Consider the following 19,298-nt stretch of genomic DNA (forward strand, 5'->3'; position numbering starts at 1 on the left):
AAAACATCTACTAGAAGATGGAGTTTCAATATTTGGAATTTCATTGGAATAACTCAGCACTGTCATTCAAGAAAATATTTATCAAGACTAACTGTTAAATTTAGAATCCTCAGCATGTTTGCAATTGCTGCTGCAAATAACATTTACTATCTAGACTAACTGTTAAATTCAGAATCCTCAACATGTTTATCAAGACTAAACTTTAAATTCAGAATCCTCAACATGTTTACTATCACCGTGGCAAGCAATAAATTGATCAAGATAAATAAAAAAATAAAAAATGGAACTGATGGGAAAGATACCTGACCAAATCTCTTTTTAAAGCAGGCGTACCAGAGTACTGAAGGCTTATGTCATCTCCATGATTTGCCCATACTGAAAGAAATGTGAAAATATGTAAATTAAGGCTGTAGAGTTTTCTCTTGGGAAACCCTGTAAAATCTGCTTCACAGTTATAGGCTGGCATAAAATCAGATTTGACATAATGGGAACACGAACTCAAACAATTTGTCTTCAAAACCACATTTTGTAAATACTCACATATTTTAAAGCTTTCATCAAAATTTGGATGTGTGCCGATAGTTTCATCAGCTTCAAAAATCCCTATCTGTTGAAGTTGACTTTCCAGCATTTTTCTTCCGATCATGCTCTGCTGACCACAGTTAAGTATTAATAGGAGGATTTACTGCTGCATTGGACACTGGTGCTACAATAATATGTACAAGATGTGGCAACCAAATGTAGCAAATGACTACAACAATAATAGCAAACATGATACATATCAGCACCAATACTGATGCACAAAGGGATGAGCCTCTAAGCATGAAGCATAGTTACAAGGATATGCCTCTTGGTTTAAGTTGGGTTATAAACTTAATACCCAAGTTGTCAAATGAGAGAATAGAAGAGGAGGAGAAACAGCCAGTAAGAATAGAAGCAGAGGCTATAAAAAGTATCGATATCGCCGATATTATTGCTTATACCTGGAAATGTATCGTTGACTGAAAGAAACATTGGGAAAACATGGGGAAAATGGTGGAACTTCTCAATGAAACTTCAGGAGATGCTAAAATACGCATATTTGCATATTTAAGAATGAAATAATTGAAAAAAATATGCATACATAATAAATTTCCCTTTAATGGAGACCTAAAAGCATGTAATGCTGAGTCAGGGAAACATTCGGGAAACAAGGGGAGGAATTTTTCAATGACACTTCAGGAGATGCTAAAATACTCATATTTGCATATTTAAGAATCAAACAATAGCAAAAAAGACACATACTGGCATATTTAGGAATCAAATAATAATTTTCCCTTTAATGGATGCCTTAAAGCATGCATCATTAACTTTGGGAAACATGGGGGAAACAGTAGATCCACCCATCCATGCATACATAGATACAACGACACATACAACGCATGGTCCATCCATCCATCCATCCATGCATACACACAAACATATATACAAATACATTCATCCATCCATCTATCCATCCAACTAACCGTCCAATTGTCCATTCATCCATCCATGCATACATGATCCATCCATCCGTGCATGCATATGCATACATAAAAATGAGCATTTCATCATACAACCACACATTCAAAAATAAATAAAATGAAATGGAAATTATTTGTAATAAACAAATTTTCATGATATCGATAAATTGGCAATACACTAGGAACATTATCGAAATATCACCAATACAATGGTGATACAAGCAACATCTGGAATTTACACAATTGAACAAATTCGCGACATCAATACATTGGCAATACTTTAGCAATATATCAACGATATATTGCCAATACCTGGAATTTTTTGTACTAAAGAGTGTTATTGGTATTGCCAAGTTGGCGATCCGAACAATATTATCAATAATATAACTAATACTTGGAATAATGCATGTGACTAACATGTACAACAATTTTTAAAGAAAATTCGCAGGCCTTGGTACGACATTGTCCCTAGTAGTGAAGGCTAGCCAGTCCCAAGCCCAAGTAAAGGAGGGTTGATGTTAGGTTGAGCTAGTGAACCATGTATAGGCTATATTATCGATAATAACATGGATATTATTGGTATCACCAGGTCAACAATACCGAAACTGATGGTAGTTTAAAATTTTTCCAAATATTTTCTATAATTTGGCGATATTATTGATATCAACAATATTTTAAGAATAATCCCTTATAAAAGTTTCCTAGAAATTTTCCTAAAACCAAAAAATCTCCATTTTTTGGAGTTTTTATTTTAATTTTGTTCCTTGGGTGACTTCAATTACTCTTGATTTTTATTAAATCAAAGTTTGTTTGGAGAGAAATTTCGACTCAAAATGAAAACAGGCCAAAACTCAAATGTGAAGAAAAATTCTAGAGAAACCTCCTCATTTTTCTTTTTTTTTTTTTTTTCTTTTTTTTTTTTTTTTTTTTTTTTTTTTTTGTTTCCAACTATTAGCATGGATTGCAAGAAAAACACATTTGAGTGAAATTAGGGGGAAATTGGGGAAATCCTATTTTTTCCCATTTTTATATTGGAAAATATATGATTTTCACTGATAATTAACACAAATTTTATATATTAATAAGTGTTGGCCAATGTATTGATTGACTGCAAATTTCATATATTTATTTTATACTGATTTTTTTGGCAATTGATGTAGTAAATGAATCGGATTTGTCACTCACACGGTTTATGTCAAACCCTAACACCAAAAATCACATTCCAAACATACCTAATCCAAAAAAAAAAAAAAAAAAATCAATTTAGAAGAATGAAAAAAATCAATGCAAACGAATAATTAAAGTGATGCAGGACATGAAATTTAAATATGATGTGCGAGATTTCAGGCTTAAGATCACGTTACTTCAGAACCAATTACACAAATTCCATATCCCACATGAAAGTCCAAACTATTCAATTAAAGAGAATCTATGTAGGTCCAGGCCTCCACATGATAGGGCTGGATCAATAAAAATTATGAACCAAACGATACTCAAAGATAAGAAATAATCATCCACACATGCATAGTAATCAGTCCCTAATCCAAGGGAAACCCTAGGGTAAGAAAAGGGGCATAAATTTGGAGATTTGAGTAATTTAGGGTTAGGTTTAGGGATTTTGGGTGGAAGCGGAGTGAAAGAGAGGAGAGATGAACCAGAGAAGTACCGCACGCGTAAACAACAACAATGGCCCAGACGCACGTGTGTGTGATCCTAGCCGCACATGTGTGGGGCCCACTATTCAGAAAAAGGCCACCTTGGCCCTGGCTGGCTAGGGATGGACTCCAAAACCCCAAAATCTCAGTTCCATCCGATGTACGGTTTGTGCGTGGTGCTTCGCCGAAGTTTTAGCCCTCCTGTAGGGCCAGATTCTGAAATTCTACTGTGGGGAGGAGAATTGCTACAATAGGTGATTGATTCGAAGTGTAGATGATGGGGTGAGATGAAAAGAAGGGATGGTAGAAGATGGGTAGTAAAGATGGCGATGGATGGGGGCGAATCGGAATAGATATGGCTTCGCACTACGATAGTTAACCATTCAATGGGGAGGGCTTCACACCCAATTAGGCTTCACAACTCATAGAGTAGGAAAACGCAGAATTTTTATTAATCTTCAATGAATGAAAAAAAACTACAAGGGGTGCCTATTTATAAGAAAACCCTATACCCCAAAACTCGCGCCATGTGCGTAATCTATTACTTGGCGATGAAGTAAACCAAAATAAAAACTAATCAAAGAAATCTAAAGCGTCCATGATGTTCTAAATAATATTAATAAGCAAAACCTAAAATATGAAATCAATCCAACTAGTGGGCCATGATCATGAGATCCCATGATGGGCTTTTCTTGGCTATCAGGTCCACTCTCTTGAACCAAAACTTCGTCTTCTAACTAGGAGGCCCTCTCTGGACGTCGTCATCGATCCAGACCGACGGTGGGCCCCTCCTCCTTCTGGCATACGTGTGTAGGGGGCCCGGTGTGCGTGCGCGTGTGCGCAGGATGTCCCCATCACAAAGCTCCCACCAAATTGGGGGTTGTCGTCTATTGCATAGAGAATGGAAAACATCCAAAAGCCTTGGGTGACTTTTCTTTGTTGTGTTTTATATAAGGAAAACAAAAAATAAGACCTAACACTAATTTGGGTTGGTACATCAAGCATAAAGTAAGGGCTAGATGTTATAATCTCAGCCTTACAATCTTAACTTCAAGAAAAAGGACTCAGCTACCCCTATCTAGTTAGTGAAAGGTAAACAAAGAAAAATAAACCGTAATTCATCTATAAATAATGTAAATTTATAACTTGTAAATGCCATTAAAAGAACCTCTTACGAACCATAAAGTGTGCCAATGGTGCCATTATATGTGGTCCATTGATGGTTCCATGGATCTAACCCATTATGAAAGGAGTTTCCACGATCTAATCCATCCCAATACTACTCAGCAAGTATATATGCCCAATCCACCAGCATCTACTTGTCCATGTCTTCATCAACAACACATTGATGCAGGACATGAAATTTAAATATGATATGCAAAAATTTAGGCTTAGATCATGCTAATTCAGAAACAATAACATAAAAATTCCACATCCCACACAAAAGTTCAAACATTCAAGCAAGGGGAATCTATGCGGGTCCAGGCCTACACAAGCTAGGACTGGATCAGTAAAATTATGGACCAAACGATGCTCAAAGGGAAATAGAAATCATCCACACATGCACAGTAACCAGTCTCTAATCCAAGGAATTCACCAATTTCAATTCAAGGAACCCTAGGGTAAAAAAAAAAAAAAGGACAAATAAATTAAGGATAATGCAATCTAAGGTTAGGGTTAATGAAATAGGTATAAAAAGAGAGAAAATAAGAAGGAAAACCTGAACCGATGTAAGTCTACGCGTAAGGACAGCGGCAGGGCCTGGCGCACGTGTGCACGAACCTGGCCGCACGTGCGAGCGGGGTCCGATTCCCCAAATAGCCTCCTTGGCCCTGGTCGGTCAGGGGAGGTCTTCAAAACCTCCAAGTTTCGTGGTGATCCGATGTACGGTCTGCGCGCAGTGCTCCGTCGAAGTTTCGGTCCTCCTAAAGGGCCAGATTCTGAAAACTGGCTTTAGGGATAAGAACGGCTGCAAAAACTGGTGGATTCAAAACAAGAATGATTATAGAAAGTGAGAGATATGGATGGAAGAAGGTAGGGGCGGATTGGGATAGGCGTGGCTTCACACCACAGTAGTTAGCCCTTCGAAAAGGGACGGCTTCGCACCCACTTGAATTTTTCCACAACTTAAAACTCAAATAGTAGAAAAAAACACGCAGGAATTTTTTATTTCTTCAATGAATCAAAAAAAACTACAAGGGGTGCCTATTTATAAGAAAACCCTATACCCCAAAACTCGCGCCATGTGCGCAACCTATTACTTGGCGATGAAGTAAACCAAAATAAAAACCAATCAAAGAAATCTAAACTGTTCATGATGTTCTAAATAACATAAATAAGCAAAACCTAAAATATGAACTTAATTCGACTAGCAAGCCCCGATCATGAGATCCCATGATGGGCTTTACTTGACTATCGGGCCCACTTCAATGAACCAAACTCCGTCTTCTAACTAGGAGGCCCTCCCTGGACGTCACCATCGAACCAGATCGACGGTGGGGCCCTACTTCTGACGTACGTGCATAGGGGGGCGGCATGCAAGTGCGTGCGTGCGTGATGTCCTCATCAACTCTCCCCAGCGGCAAAGATTTCGCCACTGGCGAAATAAAACCGGAACTGCTCTAAGATGTCAGGATCAAGTCTCTGAAGCCCCTCCTCAGTGAGCCACATGCTATCTGAAGCTGGGTGTGACTTTCATTTAATCAGGTACTTCTGAAAACCGCTGTCCGATATTGAAATTATCTGATGGTCTAGGATATCCTCTATTTCTTCTCTGGGTGTGTGAAGGTTAGGTATGGGAGGTAGAGGCTGGGAAGAAAGGTCGGAAAGAGGCCATTGATCAAGGGATAAATCTGGAGAATCATGATGGATGGGCGAAGGGCCTGATAAAGTATCAATGGTCCCTTGAAAAGTAACTAGATCTTCCACATTGAATGTGGAACTAATTCCCATGGAAGGTGGAAGATCTACCTCATATGCATTGGGACCGTTTCGTTTTATAATTTTAAAGGGTCCAGCACTACGCGTGTGTAACTTACGAACGGCCCCCGGAGGATACTGCTCGGGCCTAATGTGGACCATCACAAAGTCCCTAATATTGAATTCTTTGAAACGTTTATGCTAGCCTGCAGAAAATTTGTAATGTTCGTTACTAGTAATGATCTTTCGCCTGATTTCTTGATGCAATGAATGGATGTGATGCGCAAAAGACTCTACAGACTCTAATGGCCTATGAGACAATGACATAAGGACAAGATCAATAGGCTTCCTAGGCTTATAACCAGTAATGACTTCAAAATGACTTAGACCTGTGGACCTATTGACAGAACTATTGAATGCAAACTCGGCTATGGGTAGTAAGGTGTCCCATGTCCTGGTATGCTCTCCCACTAAACATTTGAGCAAACTCCCTAGGCTCCCATTAACCACCTCAGTCTGACCATCGGTCTGAGGGTGGTAGGCAGAAGAAAAATTGGAGCCTAGTATTCATCATGTGACATAGTGTCTTTCAAAAGTACTCATGAATCGCATGTCTCGGTCAGACACTATGGTTTTTGGTAACCCATGCAGTTTGATGACCTCACTAAAGAACAGTTTGGCAACATGAGATGCGTCGGAAGTCTTAGAACAAGGAATGAAGTGGACCATTTTAGAAAAAGGTCCACTACAAAAAATATGGAATCGTGTTTTCAAATAGTCTTGGGAAGTCCAAGCACGAAGTCCATACTGATGACCTGCCAAGGGATGAATGAGACTGACAAAGGTATGTATAAGCCTGTATTTTGTTTCTTTTGCTTTGCCAATTGACAAGTACGACATTGCCCTATAATTTTGACCACGTCTGGCTTGAGGCTTGGCCAATGAAACCTATCCTGCACTAGGGCAATGGTCTTGTCTCGACCAAAATGACCCGCAACCCCTCCTGAATGTAACTCCCAGACAAGAAAATCGCAGAGGGAGGTGTGTGGTATGCACAAGCGGTCACTCCTAAACAAATATTCGTCCAAAATCAAGTACTCACTGCTAGCTCCTAGTGGACTCTCCAACGATGATGCACACACAACTTCGAAATCTGGACACTCAAAATACTCTTCTTTGATGCTCTCCAGGCCTGTAACTTAAACGTTCATGGTGTTGAGTAATGCGACTTGACGACTTAACGCATCAGTAGGCTTATTCTCTACACCAGCCTTGTGCTTAAGCACAAAAATGTACTCTTGAAGGAATTGAACCGACTTGGCATGCCTAGGGTTTAATTTCTTCTGAGAGTTCAGATATCTCCAGGCCTCATGATCTGAGAATAAGATGAATTCGCAATAAGTAATGACGCCAATGGCACAGTGATTGCACTACCGCACAGAATTCCTTGTCATAGGTAGAATATCTTTGTTTCATCTCATTCAGTTTCTCACTAAAAAAAGTGACCGGGTGCCTTTCCTGACCAAGTACTCATCCTATGCCGACTCATGACGTGTCATATGCGACTCCAAAAGCTTTTGAAAAATCTGGAAGTCGCGTGACTGGAGCTTTATCTCCTTGAAGGTCTTCGAGGCTACCTTCGTCTATTGAAATTCTCATTTTTTTATGCAATCCATGATGGGAACCATAATGGAACTGAAACCTCGAATGAACTGCCTATAAAAGGTGGCTAAGCTGTGAAAGCTGCGCACCCCATGAATATTGCGGGGTTCAGGCCAATTGACACATGAAACCTAAGAAGATCACACTACTAGACAAAAACACACTTCTTTAGGTTAGCATACAACTTCTCAGCCCTAAGGATCCCACAAACCTACTTCAAATGGTTGAGGTGTTATTCCTTGGTCATGCTATAAATCAAGATATCATCAAAGTATACGACCAGGAACTTCCCCATGAAGGGCTTCAACACTTGGGTCATCACACACATGAAAGTGCTTGGGGCGTTATTGTAACAACCCCAGTTCTGACGGCTAGTGGTATACGTTCGTACATACAAACAACCTTCATGGGAAAATAACGAATGCTTAGAATCACCGCAAATGATATTATAATTGTCCCTAAACCAATTAGAAACACTGAACCTTGAGGACAAGATTTTCTTTAAGGGGGGTAGATTGTAACACCCCGTAGCTTTCAATACTCGGGTGTTACTTGGTAGACCTCACTTGGTAACTCAAATCGAGTTTGCTTAGACATTCACCTTTATCCTAGCCTAAATCCGGCTGTTGCAATTAGTCTTCACCCAGGGATGAAGCCATCTACACATTAACACTCCAGATAGACCATCACATTATTAGAGAAATCTATTTTAGAATTTCAACTTCTTTGATAGGTGAATTTAACTTTCTAGTATCAATATTGAAGCATGAACCGTCAAATTCACTGCCCATTGGACCCACGACCCTCAACCTAACAATTCATATACCCGATCTCCACCATTATGTCATGTGGCCCCTAAATTTACTATGGATTTCCACTCGAAAACAAATCCTAGAACACTTGACCATTGAAGTTTAAAAATCAATCGTAGAATTCGAGGTCAGATAGTAGACTAAGACTTTACATCACCTGATTAGGCATCTAATCATCAAGATCAACCATTAGACACATCTAAAAACGCTAAAGGGCATATGCACAATTGGAAATCTATTATGAAACAATCCAACCATTCAATTCAAGATCATTCATTCACTTGAGATATACGGTCATCTAATTATAGAAATAGCAGCTAAATTTCCCTTAAATTGGATTACCAACCTTATAACTGTTAGTGATCAATACAACTAGGCCACGGGTCGACAAGTTAAAACAATTCAGCCATTACACCTTATAATTTTCCATTAAACATTAAGAGTAGTTATTAATGTAGATTACGAACCGTTGATATGCGAGATTAGGCATCTAATCATCCAATATGGACCAGGAAGCATCCTGATAATCCAAACAACCTCCAACAAAATGTTAAAGTTCAGCCTGGAGTTAATCTAACCGCTGGATCATTGTGAACTAACAAAGTAAGTCAAAAACCCACTGTTATGGCCTACCTGAGTTATGGATTTTTCCCATTTTTGGCCAGGAGTCCCAATTAGACCCATGAAGTCGAATGGACGGAATGGATTTGCACTAAACATCACTGTGGGCCCACATCCATCACATGTGTGCAACAAGAGTGGTGCACCCGAGTTGCACGAGACCATGTATTCGGTCAAAACGGGTTTGACCCGACGAAAATCAGAGAAATCAGAGATTTCTCCATCTCTCCCGCGCGACTGCAGTTCAAATGGGATACTGTTGTTTGGGCTCAATCATGGCCACCATGACGGGCCATTGCACCAATCCAAACCGTCTATCATGTTCGCGACACCGATCTGACCAAAACCCCATGAGTCCCACGCGTGGTTGACCGCATGATTATGCACAAGAACGTGCTCAAGAAGAGTTGTGCGTGCAAATGCATTCCGAAAACGGAAATCCGTTTTCTGCGCTGGCTGGCACGATCCCAGACACCCCTTCACTACGAAAAATCCCTCTAAATCAATCCTACCCATCCATTCCTAACCTTTCCTCCGTAAAGAAACCCTAGAAATTGGGATTCGAGTGCCTCTTCTCCATTTCTTGCGGTGCCAAGAGAAAACGCTCGAAACTCTTCCAAGTTCAAAACCACCATCCAAACCAACACGGAGCTTCAAAATCCCTTGCCTAGAAGCTCCATGATGCCCATTCGAACCGTCCGACAATGCTAGATGAGAGAAAGAAGCAGCGAAGGAGATTGTGCCATTGTCGATCATCGTCTTCCCATTCGAGCCGCACTGAGTCTGGAACAAGCTCGGTCCGAGTTACTGTGATTCGGGCTAAGTCCGGCGTCCCATCTGGAGTTTTCCATTAGAGAGAGCAGAGAAGGAGAAAAGAGGGAGTGAGGCGAGCACCGCACTTCACTGAGTCGTGCCGTGTTTGCAACCAGCGGGAGTTCCATCCGAATCTCATCCCCACTATCGTCCACAGTGGGAGACCGGGTATCCCAAATCGGTTACGATACGGCTGTATCGGCCGTTAGGTAACGGTAACGGTGGTTACCGTTACGCGATACGGGGTCGAAACGGGCACCTCCCCGATTTTGTGACCATAACGGCCATTACGTCCCGAAACAGCTGTTACGGCTAAAGAAAAAAAAAAAAAAAAACGTACCTTTTTTCTTTTTTCTTTCTTTTCTTCTTCTTCTCCTTCTTCTTCTTCTTCCTCTTCCTCTAGACTACTGCGGCTGCGGCTTCTTCTTCTTCTTCCCTCTCTCTCTCTCTCTCCCTCTCCCTCTCCCTCTTCTTTCCCTCTTTTTCTTTTCGATTTTCCTGTTCTTTCCCTCTTTTTTCTTTTCGTATCGGAGAAGCGGATTTGCTGGTGTACCACACACCAGCTATATAGTTGCTGCAGGTACGTGTCAAGCTAAGATGAGCGCTGACACTTCTCGAGCTCCGAGTTGTACGAACGGTTCAAAGGAGATCAAAGTTGCATGGGCTCCACAGTGATGTATTTATTATATCGACACCGTTCATCTATTTTTAGAGATCATTTCAGATCATTACCCAAAAAATGAATCATATCCAAAGATCGTCTAAACCACTCCAAAAATAATAGCGGAGATAATGATTTTCACCGTTAGACAATTCGTAGGCCCACCATAATGTTTATTTTCCATCCAATCTGTTTGTAAGGTCAAAAGGACCTGAATGAAGAGGAAAAACAAATTTCATATTGATCCAAAACTTCTGTGATCCCAAAAAGGGTTTCAACAGTAGACGTTCAATCCCCCACTGCTTTTTGTAGTGTGGTCCACTTGATAATTAGATTTGTATTATTTTTCGTGTTAAGCCTTAAGACGAGCTCGTCAAATGAATGGACGGTTTAGATATAACACATACCTCATGATCAGACCCATAGGAATTACTGACGTCAAATGAATGGACTGGGTACACAACGCGCTTTTATCGCACAAGTTCATAAATGGTACACGTGCCACGTGGGACCCACCATGATATATGTATTTTATCCATGTCGTCCATCCATTTTGCCACATCATTTTAGGTCATGATCCAAAAAATTAGTAAGATCCAAATCTCAGGTGGACCACAACATAGGAAACAGTGGTTATAGAATGCTCACCATTAAAAATTTCTGAGAGTCCACTGTAATGTTTATTTTCCATCTAACCTGTTAATAGGGTCACACTGACGTGGATGAAGGGAAAACACACATGTCAGCTTGATCTAAAACTTTTGTAGCCCCCAATAAATTTTTAATGGTGGACATTTAATTATTGTTGTTTCTTATGGTGCAGTCCACCTGAGCTTTGGATCTGCCTCATTTTTGGGCTCATGCCCTAAGATTATTTAGCAAAATGGATGGACGGTGTGGATATAACACATTCATCACGGGTGGGGCCCAAAAAACTTTGACACTCATGTGCTACACTTCACAATCCGAGTCCCACCTAATTCGGGCCCTTAAAAAATTATACACAAGACATGTATTAACTTAAAATTTACCAATTAAATTATGGACAATAATTGCTAACTCACAATGCCAAAATCAATTTGTTTGAATAGTTTTAATTGTTAATTTGTGGACACTTATTTTTTAAAATAGGGCCTTTTGATTTTTTTCATGATTCACTATCCAATAAATGTCCACCAATTCATAAGTGGGATAATGCCAATAAATTGCATGAATTTGAGGCTGATTTGGGGCATGGATTGGTCCTCCAAGTCAGCCCCAAATTGGCAGCGCCATCTACCTGAATTTAATTTCATTTTTTTAAAGAACTATTGGGAGAAATGATATCAAATTGTTAAGTATATCAATTAGATATTTAGAAAATTAAATATATGAATTTTGTAGTCAAATTCAGGTTATCTGGTTCATAAATTCATCAGACAGTCCAATACAACTTCTCACCAAAGAGTGGACCGTTACACCACCATAAACTTGTTCCAATTTATAAATGAATGCATATTTAGAATGCTTAGAATATTCCGGATTTAATCCATATTTTTTCATATTTTTTTAACAAAAATAAAAATAAAAATGCACCGTTACAGGCCGTTACACCCTCGTATCCGTATCAGTATCGGAGGGCATCGTTACACCAACCGATACCGATACGGGATACCTTGGTGGGAGAAGAAAAGCCGAAGAAGAAGAGTAAAAGAGAAGGAGAAAAAAGCAGAAGATGAGAGAGAGAGAGAGAGAGAGAGAGAGAGAGAGAGGAGAAGAGTAGATGGGACGAGTCACCAGTCGACTCGGTTCAAACCGAGCCGGGCCTTTGACTCACCATCAGATTTGGGTCTGACGTCCCCTACTGGACCAGCCAAGGCAGAAGGAAGAGATTGGAAGGAGAATGGTGGGTCGGACCGTGGCTGCTCACCAAGTTGGGTTTGGTTGATGAAAACTTCACCCGCTACCGAGTCCAGATTGAGTTCGGTTCCGGGGTCATGGCTCGGGCTGGATGGGTCCGAGTCTGGCTTAAATCCAGACCTTGTAGAAGGCCAGAGAAAAGAGAAGGAAAGAAAGATGAGGAAGAAGAAGAGATGAGGAGAGTGGTGCATCCGGTCCAAAACCGGGATCAATCCAAGTACTTCCGAGTTGACTCAATCGGGTTTACTAAGTCCGAGGGTTGGTATTGAGGGTGAGTTCATGGTTCTACCGAGTTAGGCCGAGTCGGGTTGAGTCAATGACTAGGTAAAGGATTCTCTATCCCTTATAACTTTCCAAGCTCACTTATAGGTTGGATTATGGTTGTTCCTAACCTTTTAATGGTCTGAATGTAGGATGACATGTTCCCTAAACTTGGAATCCACCTCTTTCAATCGACAAAGTTGGTTGTCCTATGAAGGATGTCCAAATTCTCAATGCAAGCCTAGCCTGGAACCTAGTTTGAGTGCACTTTTGGGTCATCTCAAATTAGTAAGGTAAAGGACCTCTAGAACCATTCATTGAAGCTTTTCATAGACAAATATATATTAAATGGCTGATTTGAATGTGGGAAGTGGATTTCTCAATTTATTTATTTTTCATATTTTAATCCATAACAGTTGGAGTACATTCGAATCCATTAAATCCTAACCATTCGTGTATGGTATTTTAGGCTAGAATGGGCATTTAGTGATCCTTAGTGATCTCTAATCAAGCAAGGAATGAATCCACATCTTAAGGTGAGGATCACCCTTCAAGCTTTTCTTCATCTTGATAGTTAGCTTGTTCATTCATCTTCATTTAGTTATCTTATTGATTGCTTCATGTGATTCATCACTCTTATTGATTTGATTTCTTGTAAATGATTGATGATTTGGAATTAAATTCAATATTTGAACATGAGATGTGATTTAAATACTTCTATTCTGATTTAAAATAAATGCTTCAAACATGCTTGCGCTATCGATATTAGACGTAATTTAATTCATTATATGTGATTACTTGATAGAATGCTTGAAGGTCCTCGAATTAGTGGCCATTGTGTCTAATAGGCTAAAAGGAATGTTTGGTGTGGAATTACCATCTCATGAATCATTTGGGCCCCTGTGGCTTTTAGGGAATAATCCCTTCTGATCGGATCATTAAATTGAACATTTGGCCCTTGCGGCTTTAATGGTTTATTTTATATAACTTTGCGGTGGTATGTTCCACTTGTTGGACTACGATTGGCTACTAGTTGCGTAGGTTACCTTTAAACACCCTATTTGTTAGCCTCGTGAGCCAGGGATGGTGGAATGAGACACTATGCTTGAGCTGTCAGCCTATGCTGGGTGACAAACCCCCCATAGTGACCTTTGAGTTTTCTTAAAATGATTGTTTAAAATTGGAATAATAATGGTTGGGCTAATCATGCATTTTCATGGCATATATTATGATCTCTTTCGGGTGGTTAGTTCTCCTTGGGCGTACCTTTGTGTACCTTTCCAGGTGACTAATTCTCCTTGGGCGATCTATATTATACAGTCTTTTCCGGGTGGTTAGTTCTCCTTGGGTATACCTTTGTGTACTTTTCTAAATGACTAATTATCCTTGGGCGATCTATATTATTTGGTCTTTTCCAGGTGGCTAGTTCTCCTTAGGCGTACCTTTCTATACTTTTTCGGGTGACTAATTTTCCTTGGGCGATTTATATTATATGGTCTTTTCCGAGTAGCTAGTTCTCCTTGGGCGTACCTTTGAGTATTTTTCCGGGTGGCTAATTATCCTTGGGTGACCTCGTTGCATAGTCTTTTTCGGGTGGCTAGTTCTCCTTGGGTGACTTTTTACCAGCTGGATATATATCCCCAGGAATGGGAGCATGTGCATACATCCATGCATTTAAACAAGATTATCTTCTGTAATTTATTTAATGAATGCGTATTTGCTGAACCTCACTTGATTTCCATGATAATCATTGTGTAATAATTGTTATAGCTGTCTATGATAACTATGCTTAATTTTCTTGATGATACGATAAATCGTGGGGGTTATACCTCACTGGATAGCCATTAACGCTATCGAACCGTATTCAGTGTGCAGGAGACGCAGAGGATGCATATGCTGGTGTTCATATGGAATGGGAGGAGCAAGATGATCTTGCGACTCTCTATTCCTGATTTTATTTGTATTTAATTTATACTGTTATGTTTGTAAAGGTTAAGACATTGGTTTGTATAAGTTTTCGGGTAACCACTTGAAATATTTGGTTTTGTATACTTGGACTCCCTCTTATACTGGATTTGCTTATACTCAGCTAGTTTATTAACTCTGATAAAAGCAAAAAAAAATGTACGTGAAATTTGGGTATTTTGAAAGGTTAACGCTCGGGTGTTTGGAACACGAGTAGTGTACTTGGGTTTCAGGAACCGGGGTGCTACAGTTAGTTAACCCAAAAGGCATAACTAGCCACTCGTATAGCCCATCCTTTGTCTTGAAGGCCATCTTCCACTCATCACCAGGGTGTACATGGATTTGGTGATAACCACTTTTAAGGTCAATTTTTGAGAAGATAGTAGCATTGGCTATCATATCCAGCATATCATCAAGACGCGGTATTACTTGACTATGATTTTGTTGATGGCTCTACTATCAACACACATCCTCCATGTGCTATCTTCTTAGGTGTAAGAAGAGCGGGCACGGCACATGGGCTCATGCTCTCTCGAATGAAACCCTTCTCTAGGAGCTCATCAATCTACCTCTTCAACTCAGCGTGCTCCTTTGGGTTCATTCTGTAATGCAGGAGGTTTGGTAGAGTCGCCCCAAGGATTAAATCAATGGCATGATGTATATCCCTCATAGGGGGAAGCTCATCCGGTAGATCCTCAAGAAAGACATCACGAAACTCATGCACTACCTGAATGGCCTCAGTGGGTAACTCTACACTAGTCTCCGGTACCCTCTCCCTAGCCACAAGGGCATATACCATCAAGTCTGCCTCCGTTTCTCGCTCAAAGTCTTGGCATTCAGAATATGGAGCGGTTTAAACTTGGACTTCGACTCCTTCAATTCTTTTGAGACACTCACACCACTCTGTGTGCTGGACTCCTTTCCAGTCATATTCTTGGGTGACAGAGGATTTAGCTTGACCTTCTTGCCCTCAAACCAGAATGTACACACATTTGAATAACCAAATATATTGACATCCCTGTCATAGAGCGACGGTCTGCCCAGAATAATATGACCAATATCCATAGGAACAACATCACACCAAAGTGTCTTTATAAGATCCAAACTGAATAGGAACAAGACATCGGTGTAACACTAGAATGGAAGTTTCATCAACCCAGGAGACTTTATAGGGTTGAGGATGGGCTTCCAACTTTAAGCCCAAATGGCTCACAGTGTTAGTTGATGCCATGTTGGCACAACTACCACTATACACAATCATCTTATAACTCTTTTCCCCACACTTTGCAAAAGTATAGAAGATCGTGCTACGGCGCCAATCGTCCGTATTCTGGCTTGAGCAAAGGCGCAACGCACAACTGCGAGGGTCGCAAACTCTTGCGGTCCCTTTTCATCATCATTAGGGGTTTCTACTGGCTCATATTCTTCCTCCTCACCATCACTCTCTAGGGGCACGACTTCTACTTGCCCATCAATAAGGAGTACTTTGATGCCCTCTCTCGTGCCGCACTGGTAGGCAAAGTGACCAAACCCCTGACACCTAAAACACCTAGTGGCCCCACTTCCACATGAACTAGACCTAGCAAATTCTTTACCCTAATCATCCTTGTACCTAGGCTGAAATTTGTTGGAAGGTTTGTTTTGGTATCCAATGTTAGGTTTAGCCCCAGAGGGATTGGCCTTAGCACTAGAATTGCAAAAGTCAAACCGCCTTCCCACAGACGCTTTGAAATATTGCTCAACATCCAACACTACTTGATACAATTGTTCAATAATGTCTATGTCTTTAGCGAGCAACTCTCTCCTAATGTCAGGATGGAGACCCGTTTTAAAATAAGCAAGGGTGAGTACGGGGTCCTCATCAACCTCGCAGCGGGTCAAGTACTCTTCGAATTTCTCAATATAGTTAGCAACAGTCATGGAACCCTGTCAAAGAGACTGCCACTCCTCAATCAACCGTAAGCGATAAGAGAAAGGGAGATACTTCTCTTTAAGCATTTCTTTCATTTCTCCCCAATGAACTATTGGGGGTTTCCTCGCTTTTTCTTTCTTTCACTCAACCGTTGCCCAAAACCTCTTTGCTTGACCCCACAAGCTTCATCTTGGCGTATCGGACTCGTCGAACATCCGATATGTCATACCACTCAAAATAGTAGTCCATATCCGTGAACCAATCTAGAAAGGCTTTAGGGTCCAAGTGGTTATCAAATGTAGGGGCATCTACTCTAACTCCCTTGAGGAGTTGCACATCTGGGTCATATTGATCATGATGTCTCTCACGAGGTAGGTGCACAAGTGTGCGCCCATGACCAACTCCTTGGCCGCCCCCATTCCTTGGTCTAACCTCCTGACCACCTGTCTGAGATTGGACATCTTCCCTAATGGTGAGGTTTGTCCAGAGGGAGGCCTCTATTTGGTCAAGGCGTTGATCTATGCGTTGTTCCAAGTGCTTACTCAAGGAATCAACCTGCTGGGTTAACTTGGCCACTACTTTTTGCAGTTACTCCATGTTTAGTGTAGGGTGCAAACCAAAACCATGACCCGTACGTGTGGGCATACACTTGCTAACGCCACCTAAGGACTTTCTATGACGACTATATGCAACTAGATAGGACTAAATGATGCTATGAGACTATGTGAGGGAAACTACGCAGTGTTACTAAAATCCAGCAACATAGTTGGCAAAATACGGGAATAGCAGAAAGTTACAGCAATGTGAATTGCTAACTCCCTGCTAACAGAAATTTCAGCAACTAATATCAGGGACTATGGGCTTCTAAACAGCTATATGTGATGAAACTGGATGCAAGAAGGACTTAAACAAACTAACCCTGAACATGTAATGTATTCCCCTATAAAAACCCTAAGCTCCAATACCAAATTTGATGCAGGGCATGAAATTTAAATATGATATTTAAGATTTTAGGCTTAGATCATACTAATTCAGAAACAATAACATAAAAATTCCACATCCCACAAACAAGTTCAAACATTCAAGCAAGAGGAATCTGTGCTGGTCCAGGTTTACACAGGCTAGGACTGGATTAGTAAAATTATGGATCAAACAATGCTCAAAGGGAAATAGAAACCATCCACACATGCGCAGTAACCAGTCTCTAATCCAAGGGATTCACCAATTTCAATTCAAGGAACCCTAGGGTTTAAAAAATAAAAAAATAAATAAATAAAATTAATTAATTAATTAAGGATAATGCAATCTAGGGTTTGGGTTTATGGAAATAGGTATAAAAAGAGAGAAAATAAGAAGGAAAACCTGAACCAATGAAAGTCCACGCGTGAGGACAGCAGCAGGGCCTGGCGCACATGTGCATGAACCTGGCCGCACGTGCGAGCGGGGCCCGATTCCCCAAACAGCCTCCTCGGCCCTGGTCGGCTAGGGGAGGTCTTCAAAACCTCCAAGTTTCATGGTGATCCGACGTACGGTCTGCGCGCAGTGCTCCACCGAAGTTTCGGTCCTCTTACAGGGCCAGATTCTGGAAACTGGCTGTAGGGATAAGAACGGCTGTAAAAATTGGTGGATTCAAAGCAAAAATGATTGTAGAAGGTGAGAGATATGGATGGAAGAAGGTAGGGGCAGATTGGGATAGGCGTGGCTTCGTACCACAGTAGTTAGCCCTTTAAAAAGGGAGGGCTTCGCACCCACTTGAATTTTTCCACAACTCAAAACTCAGAGAGTAGAAAAAAGCAAGTAGGAATTTTTTATTTCTTCAATGAATCAAAAAAACTACAAGGGGTGCCTATTTATAAGAAAACCTTATACCCCAAAACTCGCGTCATATGCGCAACCTATTACTTGGCGATGAAGTAAACCAAAGTAAAAACCAATCAAAGAAATTTAAAGCGTTCATGATGTTCTAAATAACATAAATAAGCAAAACCTAAAATATGAATTTAATTCGACTAGCGGGCCCTGATCATGAGATCCCATGATGGGCTTTACTTGACTATCAAGCCCACTTCAATGAACCAAACTCCGTCTTCTAACTAGGAGGCCCTCTCTGGACGTTGTCATCGATCCAGATCGACGGTGGGGCCCTCCTTCTGGCATACGGGCGTAGGGAGGATGGCGTGCGAGTGCGTGCGTGCGTGCGTGATGTCCCCATCACACATGGTTATGCCTTTAGAAAATAGAAAATTATTATTTATAGTTGGTTTTGTTTTTTTTTTCAATATTTTAGACTCCTACATGTGTAAATGTGTGTTCTAACATCTCCTAAAGTTTCACTGAAACATTCCACGTTTTTCCCAATGTTTCCCTCAGTCAACGAAATTTTTCTAAGTATCGGCAATAATATCAGCGATATCGATATATGTTTCCGTAACCCTGATCATTGATACATATAATGATACAGATACTCTGAACAGTAGGTGGGACGCTATTTGGCAAACTTTTGCCAAGCAATCGAGTTATGAAAATAGACACAAATAACTGGGACATGGCTATGATAATGATAATAATCACAATCAAGATGGAGTTTCCTTATTCTAGGAAAAACTGAAACCATGC

General features: G+C 40.6%; 1 protein-coding gene across 5 annotated transcripts in view; it reads right to left on the reverse strand.

The window, feature by feature from the left end:
- LOC131251411 (phosphoinositide phosphatase SAC6-like) overlaps window positions 1–19,298 on the reverse strand; it is a 139,018-nt gene that overhangs the window by 31,425 nt on the left and 88,295 nt on the right. For all 5 annotated transcript variants that reach the window (XM_058252091.1, XM_058252094.1, XM_058252092.1 and 2 more), the window contains 2 exons: window positions 541–649; window positions 303–375 (listed from right to left, as the gene is read on the reverse strand). In XM_058252091.1, the coding sequence (XP_058108074.1) occupies window positions 303–375; window positions 541–649 (182 nt within the window). The remainder of the gene's footprint in view (window positions 1–302; window positions 376–540; window positions 650–19,298) is intronic.

The sequence above is a fragment of the Magnolia sinica genome, chromosome 7 (genome assembly GCF_029962835.1).
Source record: "Magnolia sinica isolate HGM2019 chromosome 7, MsV1, whole genome shotgun sequence".
NCBI lineage: Eukaryota > Viridiplantae > Streptophyta > Magnoliopsida > Magnoliales > Magnoliaceae > Magnolia > Magnolia sinica.